The sequence below is a fragment of the Erithacus rubecula genome (assembly GCF_903797595.1).
Source record: "Erithacus rubecula genome assembly, chromosome: 2".
Lineage (NCBI taxonomy): Eukaryota > Metazoa > Chordata > Aves > Passeriformes > Muscicapidae > Erithacus > Erithacus rubecula.
This window is the reverse complement of record NC_136685.1, coordinates 100,591,082-100,617,534: the sequence shown is the minus strand read 5'-3', so window position 1 is coordinate 100,617,534 and position 26,453 is coordinate 100,591,082. Positions and strand designations below refer to the sequence as shown.

Sequence of the window (26,453 nt, the reverse complement as noted above, 5' to 3'; positions counted from 1 at the left end):
GAGAAAAAGGCTTGGTTTCCTTAAAAAAACAGAAAAACCCCAGCAAAAAAACAAATAAACATTTAGGATGTGTGTTTAGCTTTAAAACCATGCAGGAAGTTTGCATTACAAGATTGACAGACATGAGAGTTACACAGGGGACAAAGATCATAGAGGAGAATGGGAACACAAAGGGGTTGGACTATGCCTCCTGCAGACCCTCCTGTAGAGTGTCCAGGCTAGACTTGTCTCATTTTTCTTTCTGCTTTTAGAAAGAGAAATATCTTTTGGAGGAAATTATTTCAGTAAAGCTCCCAGTTTTCCTTAACAGCTGGAGAAGAGAAGCTACAAAGCAAATCCGGAGGCCTGTAAGCCAGAGCAGTTATTTTTCTAACAAAGTGCTCCAGAAACGCTGTAACAGCAGCTGTGAAACATTCTCATGTGTGCATGAATTGTTCTGTTTGCTTTGAAAGGCAAGAACTGCTGTACAGCAGAAATCTTCCACAAAATGCTTTGTTTTTTCCTGGGGAGAAAGAAAAGTACATGCCATGAATCCTTAATAATTGGAATAACTGTGGAAAGCTTCAAAGGGCTGTGGCTGTTCTTGTTACCTGGACAAGTGTTCATGGCAACTTTCTGTCAATGTTAAATTTTGTGGGGAGCTCCCAAGATGTTGGCTCCTTTCTTGTATAATAGAATTGTTCTTTGCAGCTTGGTATTATGGTTTTGTTGCAGTGCAGGTGATGCAAGAATGACCCAAGATCATTGGGGTGTCTGTGCTGAGCAGCCAGCAAGTGGTAAAATATGGAATGCCTGTGACAACATTGTTATATAAAACCAGCATTGCCCTTCCCTGCTGTCTGCAGAGCCTGCCTTGGTGTCTCAGCTCTATCACTTAGGGTGTGGGTGGTGAAGATCTGTGAAAGTGTCTTAAAAATGACAATTTAAATCATGGGGGATGTCAGGCTAGGGCAGAAGAAAAGGGCAATTTGGCTTGGAATACTGTGTTGAGGCCAGACTGTGCCAGCCCTCTGGGATATTTCTTTGGTACAGAGGGCTGTGGGGTCACCCCCATTAGCATCAGTACTTGGGGAGAAGAAGTACAGTTGGTTTAGCCTGAAATGCAGCTGTACTCGAGGCAAAGAGCTCAGGTAAACGATGGTACAGAGCTTCCAATAAACTCTGAGCTTCACACATCTGTTCAGATGCTCTGGGGCATGTCTCCTCCAGTCCAGTTGTGAGTGGTGTTTGTGGTTTAGAGGGTGATTTGATGCTCTGCTTATACACAATAATACACATAAATAAGGAATGTCACTACTCAAGTCTCTTTAAAACCTCTTGTTTTCTTAACTATATTAATAAGATTTCTACTTTTTTTTTTTCCTTGTCTGATTCTAAATGTAGGGATTTTGTATTGTAACTTAGCAGATTCACCTGTCCTGATTCACAAAACACTTTGGGAGATCCTAATTTTGGGCACCAGTGATCAAATATGCATGGCCTGATTTTGTTTTTACTGGGAAGTTTCCCTTACGTTTAGATCTCAGTCATTCAAATGTTTTTTCAGATGCAGCCTGTGCCTGTGTGGTAGAAAAATCATCTGGAGTTTATTGGACCCAGAAGGCCCTGCACTGGCAGTTGTTGAAATGCAGCAACAGGAAGCAAGATACATCTGCCCTGATTGCTGTGGTCCCTTATTACCTCTGAATTTATTCCCTGAATTTGAAGCTTCTTTAGGAGCTGCTGTCAACTGGCAACAGAAAAACACATTTCAGGGAATCCTCTGTGCCTAGTGGCAGGGAGGAGAACAAAAAAGTTATACTGGTGCTGTTTAAATGAGAAGCTGTGCTCCCAGGATGCTGCTTAGTGTGTAGGCCAGACTTACTGCTGTGAAAGGATGCAGATTGTTCCTCCCAGTTTTGCCATGGCAGGTTTGGAGTGAGCTGAGCAGGAGGCTGTGGGCAGGATGCCTTTGTTCCATGTGCCTGGGGGGAGCTCAAGGTGGATGCAGTGCCTGGAGTGCTGCAGGGATGATCTACAGCTGTGTTGAGGATGTAGGACTTAGCAGTGCTGCCTGCCATTACCTTCTTCTGACTGCTGGGCCTTTCTCTCTGCAGTGATGTGGCTTGGATTAATGCCAGGATTGTGGAAGTTGTTGTGGAGTTTTCACTGGATTTGTGTGCAGTTATTTGGTCCCTGCCTTTACATTCACATGCTGCTCTCACTGTTTCCTGGCTTCCCCTCTGTAACATCTGGCTTGTACCACATCACATGGATTGAGCCCAGTTGGAGTGTTCCTAAAGCCTCACAGTTCAGACTCCTATCACCTCTGGGACACCTGGCTCTGAATTTAGATTAGATCTCTGTCTTAATTCAGGCTTCATTTTTCTTTTCTCTCTGGTTTACTTCATTGAGCTCACTGGTGTGCGACTGATGAGGCTGCAGCATAAAAAATAGTGAGTCATAGCTCCTTAGTAGCAGACTGCAAGTATAAAATACAGCACACATCATCATCCACAATAGTTTTTGAAACAAAACAACACAGGGCAGTGATTCAGCATCAGTGTGGGTTGCAGTACACGAAGGTTTGTCCTAGACCCCTCCTGCATCTGATTTCTTCCTTCATTTTATGAGCTTTAACAACCTGCCACCCCACTGCCCTCCCTTCTTTGTGTTGTGTGCTGTAGATTCCATAGCAGCTGAGCCTTATATGCATGCATATCTCTATGCCTGTGAAGTCTCCTCCCAGACAGATGGAATATTGTCAGGATGAGCAGTGCTGCTGCCTTTCCAGCAGGCCTTCATGCTAAGGGTGTGAAGGGTGGCAGGCAGCTGGTTATTTATTGCTACAATAAGCACTGACAAGCAAATGACAATATTTTGTGCTTTGTGCTGCTTGCTGTTCTTTTCAGCCTGCAGGGATTTCTGGCTATGCTCTGTGCTCACTCTGGGTAGAGGTGGAAGCAAGTGAGGGCTTGAGTTTTGCACTGTGTTTTATAGATGTAGCACTGCCTATGTCAGAGAGATTATCTTACTCCAGAAGTTACTTGGGTTTGTGAAGAACGTAAACCCTGTGCATTCCTACCTCCCATAAGTGCATACAGACTGTTTTATACAGCTCAAAGTAATAAAATTGTGCATGTTAGTACTAAAGGATGTCCCAGCTTTGTACAGGCTGCAGTGCCTGACAGGAAAAATTTTGGGGATTTATGTGTATGATTTTGTTGGTGGTGGTTTTATTAGTTAGCTTGTTTATTGGGTTTTTTGATTTCTTAATCTGGAAATAGGAGACAAAAAGAACCAGAAAAATATGGGAAGCATGAGAAAACAGACAAGTATACTATAATATCTTCTAGATGAATGAAGGCTTTGGTACTCTCATAGTAGTCTGCTTAATATGTATATTTCTGCCTCAAAGAATGATGAAGAATGAACCCTTTTACCATTTTTAAAATTAAATTTAAACCAGTGATGATCTCAAGCAGAATCTGAATGTTGGTTCTGTATCTATTGAACAAAAAGGAAAGGCGGTAGAATCAAAGTCAGTCACTTCTTACACAGCAGATAATTAGATTGAAAATTAAATCAATTAAAATAATTTTATAATTATATTATAGAACTGTGCAACAGGAGATCATTGAGGCAAAGAGTTTAGCAGTGAAAGAAAGGAGACTGTGCACTGATTTGGGTAATAAGAGGAAGCTCAGTCAGTAGTTCTTGCTGATATAAATGTTGCTGAGGTATTGAATACCTTTGAGGGTATTTCAAGGCTTTTGTTAATCAGAGTGTCAGGTCACACCCACATATCCCCAGGACAACCTGAACGGACATAGTGGGGGGAACATACCAGACTAGAAACTGATCTAATCCTGCCCAGTGCCTCCTTCCTTTCCCCTATAGGAAACTGTTCTGTCCTGCAGGTGGCAAAGCTGATACCAATGCTGTTGTAGGTACAGCTCTTGCCTTCACTAGACTGTACCTACTAAGCCTTGTTACTTGAAAATAAATCCTTGGATAAGATGCCCAGAATCAGGAGCAGGAGAGGATTGCTGGACTAGAAAAGCAGGCAAGGCAGAGTTGGAGGGGACAAACTTTTTGGGGGTCTGCAGCATAGGTTGTATTTGTGTATGTGTAAATTTTGCACAGGTATTTTACTTTATTAATGAATATTAATTTACTTTATTAATGAATAACCTACACATAGATAAACAAAAAAATACAGTAACTTGTGCAGACCTAAGGGATGCTCATCCTTACTATCCTAACCCAATGCCTAGCCCAAGTCCTTCTATACTCTTCATAACACAAACTTATTTTGAATTCAGTTATTTAAGCAGTTATTGTCTATTAAGTTTGTGAAGAAATGTATCATCTCTGCTTCTGGTCATTGTGCTGCACGAGTGGGATCTGTTTCATGATATCTTAACATTCAGTAGCAATTTTTTGAAAGGATGATGAATATTCTGCTGAAGTGCTGAATTGAAGCAGAACCTGATTTACAGAGCTACCATCTGCAATCCCAGCTGAATTTAACATTGCTCTACATTGCTTCTTCTCTGGATGTCTAATGAGGTTATTTCTAGGTTAATCTTTCTCCTGATGCAGTCTTAATTAAAATATAATGAAGGCAGCAGAAGTTGCAAAATAAAATAACTTGAGAAGATCCGTTTCGTGCTGCACCAGTGCTTTGTGGTAGGATGTTTGTTACAGCTGCTAATTATTATTTTGTATGAGGCACTTGCCCAATAGCATTTGTGTGTGTGAGTCATCTGCAGAGCCTGTGACAGCATTCCAGAAGTGAGGTTAGCTCCAGTGGCTGAGACACTGAGTTTGTGCCAGTGGGTTTCATGCTTGGGCTGGATTAAGTGGAAGGAAATATTAGGGTTCTTAAGCCTAGCAATCTTGGAATATAAATGGAAATATGTTTGCATTGTTAAGAAATCACCTATTGCTATTAGCTTTCAACAACATGCTGATAGTTAATGGAGACAGTGATTTATTTCTGCTTTAACTCTAGCTGGGATTTTTTTTATTCTGAAGAATCATTCTTTTGCAGAAGATTAAAGCTAAAATGAGATTGATGGTTGGATGTGATACTCAGAATGAAAGCATCATGCTTCATAATTAGCAACTGTGAGCTGCAAACCCACCAGGGTGAGTTAGACCATGTGGTAAAAGAAATCATGTGTTGTTAGTAAATGAGATTCTTCATACTGAAAACAAAATGCTAGGTTTGCCTGTGCTATTCCCACACACTGCACAGAATAGTCAATCACATAAATTCTTCAGGACTTCTCTTTTATTAACAATACCTGGCAATGAAATATTTGTAGATGAACCTTTGGTTATGTATTAATTAACTGCTATCTCTACAGCTGCTGAAGAGTTAGAATGGTGCCTTTCAGTCAGTATTCTGTCTTTAACATGTGCATATGGCTGGTTTAAACACTTCAGTCTATTAACCTACTTTGTTACATCCTTTGCCAAAATCGTTTTCTCCCTATCACAGGTCAAAGTCATTGTGCTATTTCTAGATGCCAGTGCCCAGCTGTGTATTGAAGTGTGGAAGCCTTTGCTTTCTGGAGTTATACTGATGGTTTCCCCTCTCTTATCCTCCTGTCAAGTAAACAAACAAACCATTTTAACCATTTCTTAATATGATTTCAGGAGGAAATCCTTCAGAGAGGATCTGGCAGGAGTCTCTCACCTGATGACCACAATCAGAATTCACCTTTTGCAAAGTGATACAAAATGAATATGTAGGGATCAAACTGAGCCAAATGCTCTTGCAGCAAAGCCATGGAAAGAAACACATTATTTCACGGCTGTACTATTGGAGCTAGAGCCAAATTTGGCCTCCTTAGAAATACTGCAATTCCATGTGCCACAAGATTCTGCTTACCTCAGTTCCTGTGGGATCTTGGAGCAAGAGTGATCTCAAAATGGTGGGGTGGTCAAATCTGAGGGAAGACAGGAGGCTTTCTTTGGTTTAGCAGCCTCAGTGCAGGTATTTACTTGAACCTTCCAAGGTTTTTGAAGCCCTGCCAGGCAATAGCTGGGCTCTCCCTTACTCCTCACCTCTCAAACAGAGTTCTGTAGCTTTTCTCAGCCAATAAGTTATTAGCTTGCTGCAGCAATCTGGTTCTCTCACTTGATTATTGCATGAGAATACAATCAGGCTTCACTGCTGTTTTGGAAGCTGTTACATCTGGTGATGTGTCTTGGGTTTTCCTTTTGCAAAACACTGTTGATTTCCAGTTTGGAAACAGTTATTTCTGGGACCAATGTGTTCCTGTGGATTTTACTTTTCTTCAGGACATCATGGTATCCCTGATTGCTCTTGCTGCAGTGACAAACGAAGCAACAGAAGTGACTATGCTGATTTAACTCTTGTTTTGTCTTTTCCTATAACACTTTGCCCCAAATCATCCTTGTTCTCCCTCTGTGAGTGTTTATGGGAGCATCTCTGGTCTTATTAACATTCATGTGAGTATTCCCTAAAGCTCAGTGCAGTCTTTAAAACCTGTCCCTGTCCAAAATGTGCTTTGGTGCACATTAAGTCCTGCTTATAAAGCTAAGACAAAGGCAGTGCAGTAAACCACCTATTACATCTTAGCTATACTAAGAGTTCTCTTGGGGAGAGCATGTGCATCCAAAGGAGCAATTTGTGTGGCTTCTTACTCTCTGGATGGCACCTGAAATCCTACTGCTCAGGACCCATCCACTTGATGCAGAGGATATAGTTCATTCAGGGGATAAATTGGAATAAATAAAACCTAAGGCACTTTTTCTATCTCTACAGAGCTCCAGACATTAAATGCACTGCAGATGAGGGGTGTGGGGATGGATGCTTGGGAAAGAGTCAAAGCCTTGCTCTAGTCAGCAGTGATTTGGGAAACAGCATTGGGAAAGTTAATATGTTGATGTTGGCATCACTTGCTGAACACTTTTTCAAATCTGTGGATTTATTTCAGAGTATTGTCACCGAGATGTTCTGCTCTTGGGGTAATATTGCAGAATGAAACAGCACATTAGCTGCAAGAGAGTATTTTATTAAAATACTTCTTAGCTTGTTTCCTGGCAAGAAACTTTTCAAATATTCTCCCTTTCATATGTGCTCAGTAATCTGTTTATCTTTTTCATAATATTTTTAATATTTTTGCAAAACTGGAGAGTGTTTGGGTTTTTTTTAAAGGATATTAAATTGTGTTTTCAGCTTGGGGCTTTTCATTAGACTTAGTCTGGAGCATGTGTCTCTAGCATCATATCAGCCTGATACTGGGCTATAATTGACTTTGCATTCTGTCTGTTCACCTTAAAACCTAAGGTCTGAGGAAAAAAGTGATTTGTACAGATGCTCTTCATAAAACAAAGACAGATTAAATCTGGAGCTGTCACAGAATTGCTTTTACAGATGCATCTGCTGCAAAATAATTACCTCTCTTGAGCCCAGTAAGTTAATCAGCGTATTTTGTTTGTGTCTGCAGTGAAAACAATTAAAAGCTCATTTCCTGGTTTTTAGGTAAACCTACTGATTGTCTGATTTTTAGGGGTAATTAGATTTATTTTGATGTTTATCACAGTCCAAAGTGTTCCTGTTTGACAACTAGCTGTCTGTAATATAATTTACTTGTAGCCTGGATGTAATTTCTCTTCAGTCACTTTTTTTCCTTAGGATGGTTTTTGCTAAGGAGTTGAAAATCCTTTTGTCACCTCTCATGGAAATTGCATTTAAAAAGCTTAGGGCTCTTTGTACAATCATAAGAAATTGCATGATTTGTATTGATTTCAAGTTTCCTTTAAGCTAACTTTTTGCAACATGAAAGATTCACAGGCAGTGAGATGTGTGCACCAAGGGCATGTAGGTAGAGAGGGACCTGCTGATATGGACAGTGAGTGTTAGAAAGCAGCCACTGGCACTGCACCTAATTCCTCTCTGCAAGGTAGCAAATGATGCTTTTCTCCCTGCTCCACCAGGACACACTATTCATTTGCTGTCTTCAGATGGACTCTGCTGTCTATAATGTCTGGTTTGTTGACCGTGAGCAGATTTAAACAACTTTTCCTGTGCCTTCTTTTCCTCATTCATGCAGGAGCATGAATTGTTGAGCCAAAGGTTGGGGAAAAAAAAAAAAAAAGCTCCAAACCCCGGGAAAAACCCCAAGGTCTTTTAAACTCCGTAGTACTGATAGACTCTTAAAAAAGAAGCGACAAGACCACACCCCACGATTAACCTTGCATGCCTTCTTTAGGATGGCTTCACTTGATTCTTTGTGCTCTGCTGGTGGCTTCGATTTTGGCATTCGATCACAAGTGCTGTGTCACTAAAATGTACTTTTTGTCTCCACCTCTGTGTGAATATCTTAATCTCTGAACTATGTCGAGGCTGTGCTGCAGTAGATTGACCTGTAATTTTTTTGTTATAAAGAAAGAGTGACAGTAGTGCAGAGAGGGCACTAAGCCTTTGTGCAGGCAGGCAGATATATTTGTTTTATTTTAATTCTCAGTGAATCTTTATCCTTTTTCAGTTGCTTACTCAAGGGCACCGTTGTTTTTTTGTGAGTGTCCTTAATGAATTAAACATTTTTCCAGCTCAAGGAAGCATCAGATATATTTTCCATTGTCTTAAAAGTCGCAACTAAACTTCAGCAGTGAATGTGGTCAAGGGGAAATAGAAGAATGTGGAAGTGGATTTGTTTGTAGAGTGGAGGGAATAAAAAACTCCTGTGCTATAAACATAGAGGTTTTAAAACTTCAAAGCTGAGGGATCTCCTGAATGTCAACTTTATTTTCTGACAGCTATTCCTGACTTAGTTTAATTAATGGAAAATGCACATTTAATTTCTAAATGCCCCAATTACATTGATTGTTACATATTAAAAAAAAAAAAAAAAGAGCTGTGCAGTTTTGGGAGTCTGATCAATAAACTGCAAATTCTGAACTTGCTGGTGTTTCCTCATATCTGCTTCTGCAGTCTCCCTAGTCCCTACTCAGAGAACAAATTCTAAACAAACACGAGCATTATTCATCTCCCTGCTCATTAAAAGTTGTACAAAGACCTCCACATCACCTTGAAAAATAGCTGGAGAGTGGTTCTTTACTGTTTGTAAATGATCAAAATATTTATACCTGCAAATATCAGATGGGTTAAGTTTTTAAAAGTTTTCTCTCTTTCCCTGCCTTGCTATTTGTGTGATTATTTTTGAATGAAGTAGGTATTTTCAGTTAGGCAATGTAAGGGTGTAAGGTGTGTAAAAAATGTTTCATTTAATAAAGGAACAGTGGAGTTGCCCTAACTATCTCTGGTTTATCTGTCCTCTTATTCACCTTATTTTACAGGAGTTAATTAATTTTTCTGTTCACAAATATTTGGTTGCAGTAACTATCACTAAACATAGTTCTTAAGTAGTTGAAGGAGTTGCTAAAAAGCTCTAAGTGAGTCCTTCACATACAGCCCCAGGCTCTTTCCTGATGAAGAGTGTGCAGCCTTCTAAGAGAACCATCCTGGTGCTGTGTGATAATAATATGGGATGGACAACATACATTTTATTTTGTTTGCTCTGTAAAGAGGATTTTGGCTCTCACTTGCCTTTGTAGTTTACCCAGAGTTGTGTTCACAATTAATTTGGGTGAAATGTTTGATTTGGGGCACAATCCTTGAGTGCACCTAGATCTGCTCATGGCTAAGAAGTTTTCATTAAAAGCAGGACTGATAGGCTGTAGAGCCAGGTAAAAGGATGTAAACAAGTCTGGAGTGACTGAAACCTTTTGCTGTTTGCCCTTTGGGGGCCAAGCTGGGATATGCCTGCAATGCCAAGCCTTGCTTGTGACTCACTGGGAGGAAGATGGGGATGAAGACTTGTTGCTCAGTGTTTTTTCTTCGTTCAAGCTTTTAAAGTCATACTCCTTGTCAAGGACCTTCTGCTCTGTACTTCAGGTTTTCTCAGTCCATTCAGAATCACAGAGTATCACAGCCATGGCACCTCCTAGAAAAAGTTGGGTAGACAGGTACAGCCCTGGGGCCTGAGGATTCACTCCCAATATCCTTCTTACATTATAACCATTTCAATTTCAGGTTTTAGTTGCTTGGTTTATTAGCTGCAGAGCAATCCTGCAGAAAGCTGGTTGATTAAATGGCAAAACAATTCTGTTCAAAGCCCAATTTTCTCTTAAGCTAGTTCTGATGGAAGAGATTTTCCATGATTCCCAAAACGACATGTAGATAATTAAGCAAAAGCCCTTGTGGTTCTTAAGCCTCCAGCATTTGTGAATTGTCTATAAATGTGCCTATTGCTCTAGTCCAGTTCCTGTTCATTACTTGGTTTTTAGTAATACTGCAGCAAAACTAGATGGCTCAAATATTTATTCAATATATACCTGTAAAGTAGCAAGCCAAAATGTCACAGACTAGTGATGAGAAAATGTCTCTCAAGTTATTAAATTTGTGTATCTTGTTTGCTTTTCATTGCAGTCTGTGCAGTTTTTGTTTTCTGTCTCTTGAAAATTTCTTTGATGACTGATGTATCTGACACTGATTTTTTCAGTGTCAGGCTATTTCATTTATTAGCCTGTAGAAAGCTGATAGGTGGAGATTGGTATCTTGCTTCCATTCTTATTTTTGAGTCTGTTTTTTCATTTCTAATCAATGTCTGGTGCACAAACTCCCACTGACAGTGCAGTAATCTCACAGCCCCATGGCTGGAGAGGATGTGGGTCTGCTCTTTTCTGTGCCAAGGCACAGGAGGCTGGTAAATCTCTACCCAGCTATATCAGGCCTGCAGGGAGACTGGGCAAATGCCTCATTCTGCTTTCAGATTTTCACCAGAATATCAGTAGTTTTCTTTATCTTTGTACGTGCTATTTGCCTGTGCTGCTTGAGATTATTTCTTTGTTGTTTTTATTTTTCTATCCTGCTTCTAAAAGAAGACCAAGCCTTTCTGTTTTTGTCTGATGTGCAGCATATTTTCAGGAGCATGACACAGACAAGAAGCAGGGTTTCAAAGCCATCTTATTGCAAGTAAATTCAGGAAACCATCTCTGCAAATGTTCCTCTGTTGTTCTTTGTGAAAGATCAATCCTGACTGGAGGCAAAGACCTTTGATCTGAAGAGGTACAGACTGCACACATTCAGCTGTTTCACTCCCATCTAGAGGGAATCAATCCATCTGTAAGCATTTCCTGCAGTATTCCCATTCTCGTGCTTCTGGCTTTAGACAAAAATGAAAAATCAGGATCTTAAAATATGATAACTGCAAGGTATCCTTGTTCTTCTGCTGTAGAGCTTGCAGTGATCTGCTCCTGAGTAAAGTTAAAGGTTACATGACATTGTTTTCCACTGAGCTAATACCTCTATGGCTTCTTTTTAATTTGGTAAGAGCATCTGTGTGTTCAGCACTCCTGAAAATCAATGCACCAATCTGAGATCTGAATCTAATTGTAAGTTGGTACACAGTTGAACAGATTCACACAAATGCACCTAGGAGACATACAAGTCTGTAGGTTGGAGGGGTAAAAAATAGAGAGGAAGCTGTATTTAATTGAGTTTTCACCTTCCCCTGCCTTATTTGACTCAGTTTCCTAACTCTTTTTCATTTTTGGAGTGTTTCCCCACAGCAACTATTTACAGTAGATCATATGTGGTACCCAAGCATGAACTCCACATGAGGATTCAAGTCTCCAAGTGCAGGACTTCCCATGGAGATGAGTAATGACAGTATTATGGGTCATAACTCTTTGTTCTCAAAATTATTTGCAAATAGTATAATTTCACCTACAAGTCTAGAGGGATGCTTGAAAAATACCTTGCTTTGCACTATTTTCTTGGTCAAGAAACTGCATTTCTGCCTGTGATTCTCAAGTTATTGGTATCCACAGGTGTGCAGAGCTCATTGGAAGCAGGGCTGAAATGCCTGTGAATCTCTTCAGTGTAACTTCTTTGTGTGTTTGTGGGTATTAAGACTAGTAAGTTGGACTTTCAGGTGCTGTATGGCAAGGGAAGACAGAGTACACTGAACAGCCCTTCACCCCATCTCCTTTTCCAACTTCACACAATCTGTAAATAAAGCAAATATTTTGCTAAATTTTATATAATGTATTAGTCTTCTAGTCTGTTCTTATTATTAAAGAAACAGTGTCGTGCCAGGCTCTTCCCCTTGTATTTTAGCTGTATGAATAGCATCATTTCCTGTTTTTCCAGGCAAACTGTCCTGAACATCACTCTCCAAGGAGATGCAGAAGGTGGAATTTTTGTAAACTGGTGTTGGGGTTTGAGTAATTTATCTCCAGTGAGAGCTGTCTGCTTAGTCTTGCCAAAGGTATTAACTGAAGATTGTTGGTCCTCTTGATTGCTGAAAATGTGTAACTGAATGAGAGACAAAGTATTTAGTATATAAAGAAAGGATATTGCTCTGGGTTTTCTTTTCAATAATTGAAAATAGAGTGATACTTCCTCAATAATACTTGTAATTTAGGGCTGTTTCCTGTCATTGCCAGTGGCCATTACTGAACATTTCAGAATAAGTGGCAGTTTTCCTCTTTTTTTGTCAGTCCCATCCTCAAAATGGTGTTTACAGTATTCAGTGTACTGCCTGTTGGGCCCCATTCTTGCCTCTATGAAAGGTTTTGTTAAAGCCCTGAAAAATGGGATTTAATAACTCCCCCAGATTTTTTTTTTTTTTTTTTGCAATTCTTGTCCATGATCACTAATTCTCATCTAGATAATTTTTTCAAGTCCACTTTTAATTTCAGCTCACAACTTTACCAGTTCTGAATGATCACATCAGCAAAGTGTGTAAAAGTTCAGTATCTTTCCTTTGTGAGCCTGCCAGAAACAGGAAGGATTTCTCCCTGTTGTCTTTTACCTTAGAGCCATGAAGAATGTTGTCTTCAGACCCTCTTCCTCTAGGAGAGGTATCCTTGGATAGCTCAGGTTCCCAAGGGTCTTTCTCCATTTTTGGCTGAAGAGGTGAGCATAGAAAATGCTTTTCTGAATTCAGGAATTTCATCCCTCTTAGTAAAATAGGGTTCCTTAGGTCCCTATTTTAGGAAATATATTAGGAAATGCTTCTTGGGTCAGAAAGAGCTAACTCTACAGAATCAGCTGGGGGAAAATGAGAATAGACAAGACTAGAATTGACAATTTCTCAGCTGAAAAAATATAAATGGAAATAACTATAATATGCTTAATCCGTGCAATGTAACTAAAGTAAGAAAGCTTCATCAGGCACCATAGAACATAGATAAAATTTTTACAAGTCTTCAATAGTGAAAATCAGGTAGGCAGGATTGTTTCTCACCTGATTCAAGCACCAGACTTTTATTCTGAAATAGGATGAGCTTAAAGACAAATACCATCTGGGGCTAAATTAGAGCCTTCCATGTATAAAAAAAACAATACTGCAAGTCACAGATGAAAAGGAGGAAAAATCATCGTTTTACTAAAAAATCCTCCTTCTCTCAGGAAGATTGAAGTAAAATCTGTTTCAAATGGTGAGTCTTCCCTGTGGGCAAAGTCTGCTATGTTTGTGGTGATAAGGGACTTGACATGGGTGGACAGTTCTGATTTTCACCAACAGAGAAGGCAGAGGTTTGGCGTGGGGATGCTTGTGTTGGATCCTGTCTGTCAGAGCTCGGCAGCCCATTGGGATGGTTGGCTCTGGGGGAGGAGAGGGTGCTGCAGAGCTGCATTGTCTGTGCATGTGAGCTTGCACACTGCTGTTCTTACAGGCACTCCCCTTTGCTCTCCTAATGCCTAATTAGAAGCTGAGCAATTAGCTCAAGAAACCTTATCAGAATTTCCTCTGGGAAATTGTTGCCTTTAGTGTTACACAGTCACGGTGAGTCAGGCTGAGTTCCCAAGACTTTGTATATAACAGGAAAGCAGCAGATAATTACAGTTTAATAAAGCCCCTTGATGCCCTCATCTGCTGGATAATAACTTCAGTTGACAGTTGATGTTTTCAGCTGTGTAAGTTTTTAACAATTATTTTCTATATTTCAAAGAAGGTTTATCCTAAATATTAGGATCTTTAAACTTAGATCTTAAGCAATGATTGAGACAAATAGGATGCTTTAGGGTTTTTTTACTGGCTCAAGAATCATGTAAATTAAACCACTCTAAGTATACCTCTTTGAAGAGTTCTTAAATTTGCTGTTTGTATTTTAGAGTAATTATGAGCTCCAAGGGAAGGTGTTACCTTGTGTAAATAATATCTCAGGCACCCCAGTGTTGTGTTGCTGCCCATCCCTTCAAAGACACCTGTGATCTTTGTAATGACAGGAGTCCCTGTATGCTGTTGTCATTACAGCAGCTGTTGACAGAAGTTACATCCAAAGCCCATTGCTCTGAGACCTGGCTGAGGATGTATCATCCTCCTCAGGCTCTTGGGGCACAGCTGTAAGTGATCGTGTTTATGGTCTGCTCCTGCTCTTGCCCATACCTATTGCTCTGGCCTGTGGGGCCTGGTTGCTTAGAAACAGATCTGTGAGGTGGCAGTGGTGTTTATCTCTTGGCCTTCAGCAGATAAGGAGTGTTAATTTGTAGTTCATATTGTAGCTGACTTTCTCTGTGGTTTATTAAATGCAGTGTTTAACCAGTGTGTTCTCTGAAAGCTTTCATTGAGCTGAATTTCCCAGCTGTATTAAAAGCTCCACACAGCAGGCATCAGATGTGAGCTCTCAGAGCAGGGCAGGGTTTAATACCAGTGTGACATTTGGAAGAGTGTCTAGGGGAATGCACTGTGCCTGCATATTGCATTTCAAGAGCACTTTACTATTTGCCAGCCTTTTTATTTTTCTTGAATTTCAGATTCCTAAGAGAGTTAGATGGAAAGCAAAGAGTTTTTATGCTTCCCTAAAATAACTGCTTACATCTTATTTCACACAAATTTATGCTCCCCCCCAAACTTTTCACACCACAAATGTGCAGCAGAAAGAAGAAAAAAGCAGAGAGCCTGACTCAGTACTGGGCCATACCCAATGCTGTTTCTCTTTTCTACTCCAATCCCCAAATTCCTCCCTTTTTGCTGCCTTTTGCTCGCCCTCACTTTCTCCGGAGCATCCGGCATTGGCAGGGCTCTTGGCCAGCACTCAGCAGTCAGCCACAGCCACATGTGCCACTCCTGTGGCTGGGAGATGAAGAATGTGGCTGGTTATGTCATGTGTAAAGCAAAGTCTCACAGATCCCATCTTGTGAACTGCAGCCTGCTGCAGATGACAACAGGAGAAAGCTGGTTTGTGTGGCACCAGGGAGACAGCAAAGTAGCAAGGCTTATTATGTTCTTATTTTCACTTTCAGTTCACCATTTAAATACCCACAGAACACATTTGCTTTGCTCATAACAGTCTTTTTGAATGATAATGTCATTGGAAATTTCATTTTGCCTTTGTCCAGGAAGACAATAGCTGTTTTCTGCAAGGTGGAGAAATTGTAATCTCTACAATTATTCAATAATGTACACCAAAGGCTTTAGGATCTGTCATTTACTCAATGTGGTAAGTTTGTGTAGTATTTAACTTATTTTCTTGATACTTGTCTTTTTGGTGCTATTCCAATTTAAATGTGGTGATAAAAATCCTATAATGCAAATATATTTCAGCTCATGTAAAGGAATGTGATCAGCAGTTCACACATGGGTTTTTAACTGTTGTAATCAGAGGAAATGTTCTTAATGCAAGCAAGGGCAGTAGAATTTAATCCTGAAATGTCTAGATTTGCAATTTCTGAGTACTCAGGTGTGTGATTACTGGCAGGCTAAAGTGCTTTGTGAGATTGGGGTAGAAAGAGCTCCTGCCAAATTCTCTTAAAATTTCTTCTTTCTTCCCTAAGTAGAGAGGAATTGCATTTCCATGATGATACATGCGCTCCCATTGGAAAGCAGCCAGGTGAAAAGAAGAAAAAACAACAAAATATGCTTTTCTATGCATCAAGTGCTCAATACATGTAGGCAGTTTAGCTGCCACATGGGACCTTCTTGCCTCCTGTGCAGATGGATGCATCCCTGAACTCATGTGGATTGGAATGGGTTTGGTGTCAGTTGGGAGCTCTGCTATGCTCTGCTCTGCTCCACCTAGTATCACCTCTCCTTGAGCTTTCCCATGCCATATGGACATGTCTGATGGAGAGGCAAGAAGGGATTTTCTAAAAGCAGGGTGAGGGCTGGAGCAACTCTTAAGGATGGCATCTGTTTTTACTTGCTATAGCACTTTATGGCAACCACAGATCCTTTCCTGTGGATGATTGCAGTCATCCCAGGTAGATCCTAACAGGCTGGTGGGATAAGAGGAATAATGCAATCTGTGAGAATGTCACTGTGCTTGAACATGGTTATACAGAAACTCAAACAGCTACATTTTCTCATTTTCTGTGAGTGCAAATAATAATATTGCTGCATTGTTTCCTCACTGAAAGTGGCCCAGGTTCAAAGCAGGATTTGGTTATGTGCTTCAGGCAGTAGGGTTATGTGCTTGTACTAGATGGAGCTTTTAAATTTTCATCAGCAGGTTTATAAACACAAGAATATCCTTTTATCTGCCCCCAGCTCTTTTACTAATTAGCTGCTAATGCTGAACTTCAGTTAGCATGGAGTGGAGGAACAGATGAAATAATATACATTCTTACTCATGATTATCCATCATGTGAGAATGAAATAGACATTAATAATGACTGTTTCAGTTTTTTGGGGCTTTTCTATTGGTGCTTCCCCCCCCTCTTCCCTTTAATACTTGGTAGTATAAATGAGTGAAAATAGCTAAAAATAATGAGCCAGATTCTCTGGTGATGAAATTCTATTGCAGGCAGAGTGAGAGTTTTCAGCCTTGCTGTCTTTGCCTTGACTCCTGTAGGTGTTGGGCCCAGCCAGCATAAGGGTGTGTGACAGCTGTGTTGTTAAGCTTGCCATAGAAGTATTTTACAAAGCCATTTATAAAATTGTATTTTTCCTGCTGCTGAGAGGTGGCCAGAGAGGTCTAGGCTTTGAAGCAGCACTGCTGTGTGTTATGAGAGAATCCCAGCTTTCCTGAGGGGTGCAGGTGCATGGAGAGGCAAAGGGATGAGTTGAATGCTGTCTTTGCCTTTAGCAGCATGTTTGCTGGCCTACAACGTGTGCTTGTGTGCTCTGTGTGTGCCCCAGCTGAGAAATTCTTTCTGGACCCTACAGGCACCCAGCTATTGTGCTTGCTCCCTGTGGTTTATAAATCATTCAGGAGATTTTCACCTTTCTACAGCTGTACCAGCTCTTTAGAGGGTATTGAGGAAGGATCTCTACCTTAACCTGATAACTTTTAGGCAGGAAAAGGTTTGGATGTATTTTCAAACATCAGTCTTGGCACACAGTTTAGAATGTATTGGAAAATTGTCAGGAAAGCTGAGGAAAGACACCACTTTGCAAGGCATAGATTTATTCCGGGAATTCTGCATCTAAATTTTCATGTCATGGAATCATGGAATGCTAAGGAGTTGGAGTGGACCTTAAAGACCACGTAGTCCCAACCCCCCTGCCATAGACAGGGACACCTACCCCTCAATCAGGTTGCTCAAGGCCTTTTCCAGCCTGGCTTTGAACACTCCCAGGGCTGGGGTGTCCAACCCTGTTGGCTATCTTAAAAAGGCTTTGCTGGAAAGGTAATCCACTAAGGGGATAGGGCCTACTGTTGGGAAATAGAGATGCATAAACCAGAACCAGTAGCTGAAAGAAAACTCTTCTTGCAATAATAATAATGGAATATGTTCTGACTAATCAAATCCCAGAACATACCCTGAGACACTTGCTAGTCACTTCTTTGGTGGGTTGTGCTTCAGCATAAGGATGCCAGCTTTATGGGCCATACTGACCTTGGAATAAAATGCAGTGGAATCTCTGAAGTTGGAAAAGACCTTTAAAATCATGGAGTCCAACTATAAACCAAGCCATGTTCCCAAGTGCCCCATCTACATGTTGTTTAAATACCTCCAGAGATGGTGACTCAACCACTTCCCTGGGCAGCCTGTTCCAGTGTTTGACAACCCTTTCTGTGAGGAAATCTTTCCTAATATTCAAACTAAGATGGTTGGAGAAAGGCAAAGCAGCATTGCTGAAGTCTCCCCTAACAACATGAAACCAGCAGAATTTTTCTTTTCCCAAATCATGCAAGCTTAGTATGTGTAGCTGGAGGCAGCTGTACACTGTCACAAAATGTGGCTGTGAGCAGGAGGCAGCGAAAAGCCAGCACGACACAGGGGCTGCAATTGCCACAGGAGTCGAGTCCAACTGCCACTTGATTGAATTATCAGAGATGCATGAGGCTTCAGTTCTAATTTAACATAGGCTGAGAGGTTACTGAGGAAAAGTGGACCTGTTCTCTGATCTGCTATTCTGAAGCCATAGCTCACTGTTAAAAGAAGGCCACCAAGCTTTTCTTTGTTCTGCATTGGATATTGCAAGGGGAGGGAAAGTTCTATTTAAAATTGCTTAATCAGAGATGAAGGAAAATTGAGAAGAAAGATCAAAGATAGGAAGTAGGGACAAGAAGAAAGGGATGAGGTACAGTGGTGTCAGCACAGACAGCTGAATTTCATGTTAATGAATCTCTGCTTAGGAACGGAAGGGTGGCTCTTTGTGTACCAGGAGAGAAAAACAGCCTTCTGCCACCACACTGAGACTCCCTTTGAACATAGTCTCCTACCAAAATGAAGGACTGCACTCTGCTTTACATTTTACAGAATTAGAAAAGACCAAGCTATTTTCTGACTGCCTGCATCCTGCTTATGTAACTTGCAGATGATGGCTGTGCAACCTCTGGCTGAGCCCTGGAAAATTTCCTTGCTGGTGAGTCAGGTGCTTGGCAAACGGTCTGGCGCAGTGGGCTCGGAGATGAGATTGCAGTCAGAGGCACTACCTGGGTACCAGAGCCCAATTCAAGGTCTCTTCATGGAACTTCTTCCTCCTAGAAGCTTGCTGATCATCCTAGTCTTGTCATTGCCTTGTGTCCCTGTTGTGCTGTATTAATTAGTGCAAAGCATCCCCCTTGATTACTCTGTAGCAGGAGAAAACCACAGCCCTGACTCTTATCCAGAGATGTGGGTCAGCAGGGAAGGAGGAGAAGGGCTAGGCAAGAATGAGTCCTTGGCCTTTACATTAATTTTATCCACAGAAATTCCATCAGGGTGTGGGGAGAGCATTTAGTGCAGCAGGGCTGCAGGAGTGGTACTTCATGGGGAAGCACAGTCCCCCTTTGCAGTCCTCATTCTGAAACTCCATGCAGTCACCAGAGCAGTTGGAGGCTGTGAATCTGGCTGAAAGCTGGAGGTCAGGACTGCATAAAATTGAGAACTATGAAAAGTAAGGATTAGACCCAGAGATGAGGGAAAAAACTGAAACAGAAGCAAAACTATCTTGGCTGCAAACCAAACTTCCTTGTGGGTCTGCTGTCTCCAGAAGCAGCAGATCCCAATTTCTACCTCTCTGGAAGTTGTCTGGGAGGAGCCAGGAGATCTGTACCACCAAGCAGGTGCAGTCTTAGTGGTACTACTGCAGTGTCAGGGCTGGGACAACTGTGAGGTCCCCAAATCAGCCCATCTTACATCAATCAGTGCAGGAAGGCCGTGGGGCAGCCCAGATGTGTTCAGAGCAGCACTTGGTTTGCTCATTCAAAGAGCCTGTTTGCCAGACTGCAGTGGGAGGGGGACAGAAAAAGACTTTGCCACAGGGATGGCTGGTGACTAATGAGTTCCATTGATCCTCTGCTTGCAGGAGAGAGCAATCCATCATTGGCAGCTCCTACGGGCTGTTCTGCTGAAGGCTCTGAGGAAGCAGACGTGAGATGTTACCCAAAAGCAGGGCTGTGTCAGCCCTCTGAACCTAATGATGCTGTGCTCTCATGGGTGTATGAACGTGATGGTGCAGAAGACCCCAGCATCAGGGACTCTCTGGATGGCTTCTACAAAATGTATTGCAGAAAGCAGCCAGAGAGAAAGGATCCAACCTATGAGGCTGCCTCACAGTGTCTGTCACAGAAGATTTCCGAGCTGGAGCAAAAGGGTGGAACAAAATACGTGTCACGTTGCCTGCAAATGGCACAGTTGGTTTTGAACAGAGATGGATGTAAGGTCTTTCCAAACCACTCCCCTTCTGCTTGCTTTTCAAAGCCAGCTGAAGGAGAAGTCTTGTTGGAAAACAGGAGGAGGACACCTGGACTCTCAGATGACGTCCTGCAGTTCCTCTTGAAGCAGACACAGGCAGAACGTCGCCCTGATGGGTCACATGAGAAGTGAGATGGCAGTGTTTCTGCCATCAAGGCTTTGCTTTCACTCCAGAAAGAGGTGACTTTCTTATAATGACATTGTTCTCCAAGCACCACCTTCAGCACCAGATGCTCCATGGAGGGGTTCACCCACATCAGACCTTGCACCTTGCTCTCTGAAGGGCAGAACTGCACAAGGAGCATTGGTGTAACTGCTTGGGACGTATTGACTAATTGGGAGGGATCATGCAGCGTTTGTTGCTGGGACATCAAACGTGATAATTTATACCTACCAGGCTTTTAAATTGGCCTGCATCCTTACCACAGGTTAACAGTGGTCCAGCCCAGATTCAGCCCCTGAGTGGGCATGGCTGTCCAAGTGCTGCTGGCTATAACAGACTGTTTGAATGACCTTGGCATGGTGTGCCCCAGTCCTACAGAGGGAAAGTTAAGATTTCATTCTGTACATTTGCCTCCACAGGGTGCCTATTAGCTTTGTGTTTTTAGATATATAACCCCACAGTTCATGATTGCAATGCCAGGTGAGTTTTTCTGACAGAAAAAAGTGTGTGTGTGCATGAGAAAGAGAAAATACAGCTCCAAGTATGTTCTCTGACAGTGCTTCTGTCCTGTTTACCTCCCCACCATCACCCCCCCCAAGAACCTTCAGTTCTTTCTGACTTTCATGATGGTGCTAATGAGATCCCTGGGGGAATGTTCCCTTTAAAATGAAACGGATCTCTCTGAGCCCAAAGAGGCTGATGTCAGTCAGCAACAGAGCAGTGAACCCACACACAGCCACTTAAGGTTTCTCTCTCAGAAGCCTCCGGGCTCGGTGGCTTCTTTGTTGCTTTACTGCCTCAGCCAGGCAGATAAATGTCTTTGTGCATGTTTTCCACCCACTGGTCTCTCCACTGAAAGAGCAGCTTGCTGTAGTGGTGTTTGCTGACTGAGGAGGCCATTCTCCAGCGTGGGTGTGAGCAAGGAAGCACGGAGAGGAACGGATGTGTTCAAGATGACAGCAGATGGGCAAAGGAGAAAGAGAGAAAGGGTGGTTGGGGTCTCCAAGGTCAACATCACTCTGGTTACTCCAGTACAGCCACAGTGGTCATACTAGTTTTTGATACTTGATATCAAAATTTTGATATTTGATATTCAGTGTTTGCCAGCCCAGCTGCTGAGACCTCTCATCCACTCCCTGTCCACACTGGCCAGATGTCAGAGTGGGTGTTTATGTTCCTGCATGTCACATTCCCTGCTGCAGTCCCACATGGGGCTGCTATTCCTGCCTTGCTGCCCCTGGCAGATTGGCACAGTGCTGTGCTCTGCAGGTGTTTCCAGCAAAGGCAATGGAAATTTGGCTACTGCCTTCAGTCAGAGCAGGAGGAGGCCCAGCTGGCTGCAAGTTACAGCCAAAGTCTTAGGACTTAGTGTAATCTCTCTTTGCAAATAGATTTATATTGGAAGTTCCTGGGTTTAGTTTCCCATCCTTGAGTCACCATGGAACCGATCCATTTGGCTTTGTGGTGGTCCTGGTCGGTGTGTTGCTTGCTTGCTTTTGTGGCAGAGGTGTGCATGTGCTGGAGGGCACATAGAATATTGGAACAGACCTTCAGCTGCTTCCCCAGCATTACTCAAGTTAAGGATGCTAGGGGGAAAAAAGGAGTTGAGGATGCAGCATCATTTCTGTAGTAGCAAACAAACCCACAGGTGCTTGTGTATCAAAATCCAGATGAAAGCATCCTGCTGGCAAAAACTATAGAGAATGGTAATATCAGCTAGTTTAGCCACATATACAGCTGGAAAAGCAAACATGTTCCTGAGTGTGCTGTCTGTAATTACAGTGACATCACTGGCCCCTCTGCCAGCTCACACTGCTTAACCCCCATGGATCTGTCACAGCTACGAGGGCTTTGGTATTGACAGATGTTGGGAGATACTGCTGAGGATGTGCAGGGAAGAAGGTCTTCAGTGTGAATCAGATACTGTTGCTTTTAATTTTTGCCAGCATCTGTGCTGTTCCACACAGTTAAATTAGTTGCTGTGCAAAGCCTCTTTAACTGCCATTTTAAGGGACTCCCATGAAGAGAGAGATGGAGAGATCAGAGGTCTGCATCTGAATCCCTTTAGTTGCTGTATTTGGTTTGTTGATGAATTGGTCAGTGCTTTAGGTGCTCTAAAACAATCTGGTCTCCTATTCAGACTTTTAAAAGAATTATTTTGGGGGAAAAAATGGCCAAAAATATGCAATTTCCACAAAAAAATCTTTGCAGAAAAATAGGAAGTTCCTGCTCTTTCTTCTGCTGCTACTGATGTTTGAGACATCCCTACTGGGTTTTGATGGCAATGAGGCTCAGAATTACAAAAGGGAGAAAAGGTGGCTTCTGAAAGAGCATGAAGAGAGATACTAGCAGGGGAGAGCGTCAAACTGTTCAATTTTAAGGACCAACGTAGGCAGAACAGGCTGGATGCAGCTGAAAAATTTGGATTATGACTCATATCTACAAATCTTGGCTAGCATCTTGCAGAGGACATGGTAATCTCTGTGCTGCTGAAACATGCAGTCTTTTGAGAAGTTTGCACCCCTCAGAATCAGGAGTGCTGCACTTCTTTCTGTGTGCTGCTCACTTCCAGTGGATCATGGATATGTCTATCCATGGCTTCCTCGAGGTAAAACAGTCTTTTTGCATAGCAAGTACAAGAGTGTATGAAGCCCTCACAGAAATGCCCCATGTTCTGTCCATTTCCCCCCAGCCTGTGCAATAATCTGGGAGACTGAGTTTATTCCTGAGAGGTGCTTTCCTCTCTCCCTGGCTGGCACTTGACTTAGTTTTGGCACTTCTGTGGTTTCAGCTCACCCTGTCTCCCCAACTTGTTGGCCTCCCTAGCACTCGTGGTTCTCACCTCTGCTGGCAAAGCCAGCTGCTGTCAGCTCTCTTCATCCCCCTGTGTCTGGAGGCTGCTTTAGCAAAGGCATCTGGGAGCTTACACTGCAGAACAAACCCAAGAGGGTTTTTCTTTCCTTCTGTTTGTTAAGGCTCACAGTCGAGGAGCAGCTCTCTGACCCCTAACTTAGGACAGCACCTGAAAACCTACACCACCTTTCAGGGATCTGTGTAGACAAGACCCCACAAGATCCTCAAGCAAAGTGTGTAAAGGAAGTAAAATATGGGGAATCAGGCTCATAGGGGAAGACAAGCAAGGCCAAAATTGATCCCCCATTGCCAAGTAGGAGGAACACAGGACATGGTGAGGACTTGACGTGGCCCAGGGGTTTCCCTGCTGCACAGCCCAGATCCAAACCCCACCCAAGGTGTGTTAGAGGTGTGTGAGCTTTGGGTTGGGTGTTGTGCACCCGAGCTGGGCCAGCATCCCTAGTGTCTCAGAGGGCTGTGCTGCTGCAGGCACCGAGCCCTGCCCGTGCACACAGCCACTGGAGTGCCCTTGGGGCTCAGCCTAGGACTAGGTGTGGCAGGCTGAGTGCTGCCTCTATTCCCTTACACAAATGCCTGCTCCAAGCTCTTCTGTCATCCCTGCCGAATGCTGCTGTTGTTAAATCATTCCCTGGGCTGGAGCTGCTTCAGGACGTTTGGTATCCATGGCCCCTCTGCTCCTTACTCCGACAGCGTTCTTGTTTTCCCTCCCACATGGCTGCTGGTGGGAGGTGCTGATTCATGCCCGCGACCTACCCAGTCCTGGAGCCCAAAGGCAGCCAGGGAGAGCTGAGCTCCTGCCACGGTGCTGAAGCAGGTCCTGAGCAGGCTCCAGTGAAGTAAATGGGGCCAGGGCTGTTTACCAGCAGGGGATTTTCCCCCAGGAGTTTAAGGTGCTTTGGTGTGCCTGGATATATCAGGACATATGGTTGTTAAAACTGGTATATGACAGGCACTATACACCCTGTATAAATGTGGCCATTTCATTACTGAGCATTGGTGATTTTGTGTGGGGCATATGTTTTCCCACAACACAGAAGTTCATTTTAAAAATACCCTGTTCTGTAGGCTTTCCCTAATGACAATTTTCCCCCACACATCGATTAGGCAACAACATATGCCAGCATTTCTTCCTTAAAAGTAAAATCTGGCACATAGCACACAGAGCATGAAATGAGATGTGATTAAAGCAGTAGCTGGAGCTAACCAGAGCCAGAAAATTTGTGGTTGAAAGGTCAAACCTTTTATAAAATTGCCTTTGCAATGGCCTGCCTGTTTGTTTGCAGGTGCTGGGACTTGGGAGGGAAAGTTTTATAGTGAAAGAGCAACCGTCATAGAAAATTTCACCTTCAGTTCAAACCAAACAAACTTTCACTTCCATTGGGAGGTGGTTCTTCTAATGGGAAATGTCAGTCAGCCTTAGGGCAGGTATCACTTTCCAGTGTTAATCTGCATTGCTGTGAGAGATGAACCAGGAATGGTGCTAAAATCAGCTCCCCCAGCCAGAGAAGCAGGATGATTCTGTAATTAAGGATACTGAGGTGGGGATGCTGTGCCCTGCAACACATTTCCAGTGTGACTTCCACCAATTAGGTTTTTTTAAGTTGCCAACAGCTTGCTTGGGGTATCTGAGAGCTTCAGAGAAGGAGTGAAAGGGCAGGACATTTACATCCATGTCTCTAACAGCAATTCCCCTCAAAACCCTGCAATTAGAGGTTCAGACAATAATAGAGATTGTGCATCTGTGGTCCAGGCCCCCCTGTTTAAGAAGGGCTCAGTGTGTTCTGTGAGGCCAGCTTGGTTTTGATCTTGTTTTTGCATCTTCCCAGGTCTGACTGGTCCCTGAGACAAGCTGAGCACCACATGATGAATGTGTGAGTGCAGACAAGTGCTGTGGCTGGTTTCTGTCTCTGGGAGTGTTAATTCTGCCTGTCTGATGTTCAAGAAAAGACTGGTTGCACGTGAATTACTAGGGAAAAAAAAATCTTCTGGGATGAGGAAACAGACTGCTATTTTGGGGGCTGGGGGAATCTTTCCAAAGGCAGCAGTGATTTAGGCTGAAAATGCAGTGGTGTGCTGGTCATGTGTCAGAGTGACTCCTGTGCCACTTCCTCAAGCTCCCATTCCCCCAGGGTGCCTCTGCAGCTGATTTTTCCCAAAACTAGGGCATGATGCCCTGCAGGCTCAGTGTGCCTCACCTAGTGCTGGCATAGTCATCCACTGTGGCTTGCTCTTTCTCATATCCAGGGCAGCAGAGTCTCTTTCAAGGCCCCTTTTCCTGCTTTTCCTGTTTAGATCACCTTCCCACCAGCAGGGTTACTAGACAAATTTACACAGATGGAGCATATTCCTGATATTTTCCTTTCCCAAGGCTGCTTTTAAGCTTAAGCCTTTTAAGCTTTTGTGATAAGCACACAGCATTTCACACAAAGGGCCTAAAAGTCTTAAAATCAGGTTATGCAGAAAGGAAGGAAGGATATTCTAAGGGGAACAGATGCTAGCAAAATATCCTCCTGCATTTTATAGGTTTTGCTCTGTCTTTCCTAGGCTTCTTTTTTGCAGTTAGCTTTTGTTTTTTTTGCCAGTGGTGATTAAAAAAAAAAAAAAAAAAAAAAAAAAGGTGATGGAAAATTTATTGGGCAATTCCTTTTCCTTTGTGAATACTGCTGTCATAAAATAGATCTCTCAGCACTGTGTTTTCAGTCTGCAATTATGTGCAAGGGCATAATTGGATTTTTTTTCCAGTACATACATTGTTCAGTAATAAAAAGTTTATTCTGGAATCATTAGTCTGTTGAAGAAATCTGTATGTTTTATCTTCCAAAATGGAAATTTGCCTCTGAAATTTCCATGACATGATTAACCACAAAACAGTATTGTTCTTACCAAACAGAACCCTTGCTGAGAGTGAAAGTGCTATAAATATTTAAAGAAATTAATTACTAAATAAGCCAGAGTAGTGCCCCAGTCTTTAAATATTAAATGGAACATACACCATTGACAAAAAGCAGACAGAAACACTGAATGGGGCAATTTAATGGCCTAAATGTAATTATTTGCAAGGCAACTTTAAAGTCTTCTTTGCTTAATGACAAGCAGCACTCAAAATACAAGGGCTTAAGTCCACATTTTGCTTGCTGAAAGAAATTTCTATCTTGTTTTATATTCTACTACAGAGGCCCCAAAGTTCACCAAAGAGGTTAATTAACCAGTGTGAGTTTAAAAAGAGCAGGGAGTTGTTTCATGAAGGGCTTTCTTTGGGGCAGCCCCTGGGTGTGCAGCTCAGCCTGCAGGATGAGATGATTCAGTGATCTCCAGCTGCTC

General features: G+C 42.4%; 1 protein-coding gene across 10 annotated transcripts in view; it reads left to right on the top strand.

Annotated features, from left to right (window-relative positions):
- CHGB (chromogranin B) overlaps positions 1 to 26,453 on the top strand; it is a 70,054-nt gene that overhangs the window by 30,523 nt on the left and 13,078 nt on the right. Inside the window, exon 1 of one of the 10 annotated variants that reach the window (XM_079324436.1) lies at positions 20,242 to 20,738. The exons of 7 other annotated variants lie outside the window; for them this stretch is intronic. In XM_079324436.1, coding sequence (XP_079180562.1) covers positions 20,723 to 20,738 — 16 coding nt within the window. In that variant the 5' untranslated portion in view covers positions 20,242 to 20,722. Of the gene's footprint in view, positions 1 to 20,241; positions 22,867 to 26,453 lie in introns of those variants that run through there. 2 more of the 10 variants (XM_079324445.1, XM_079324438.1) reach the window with 2 other exon arrangements.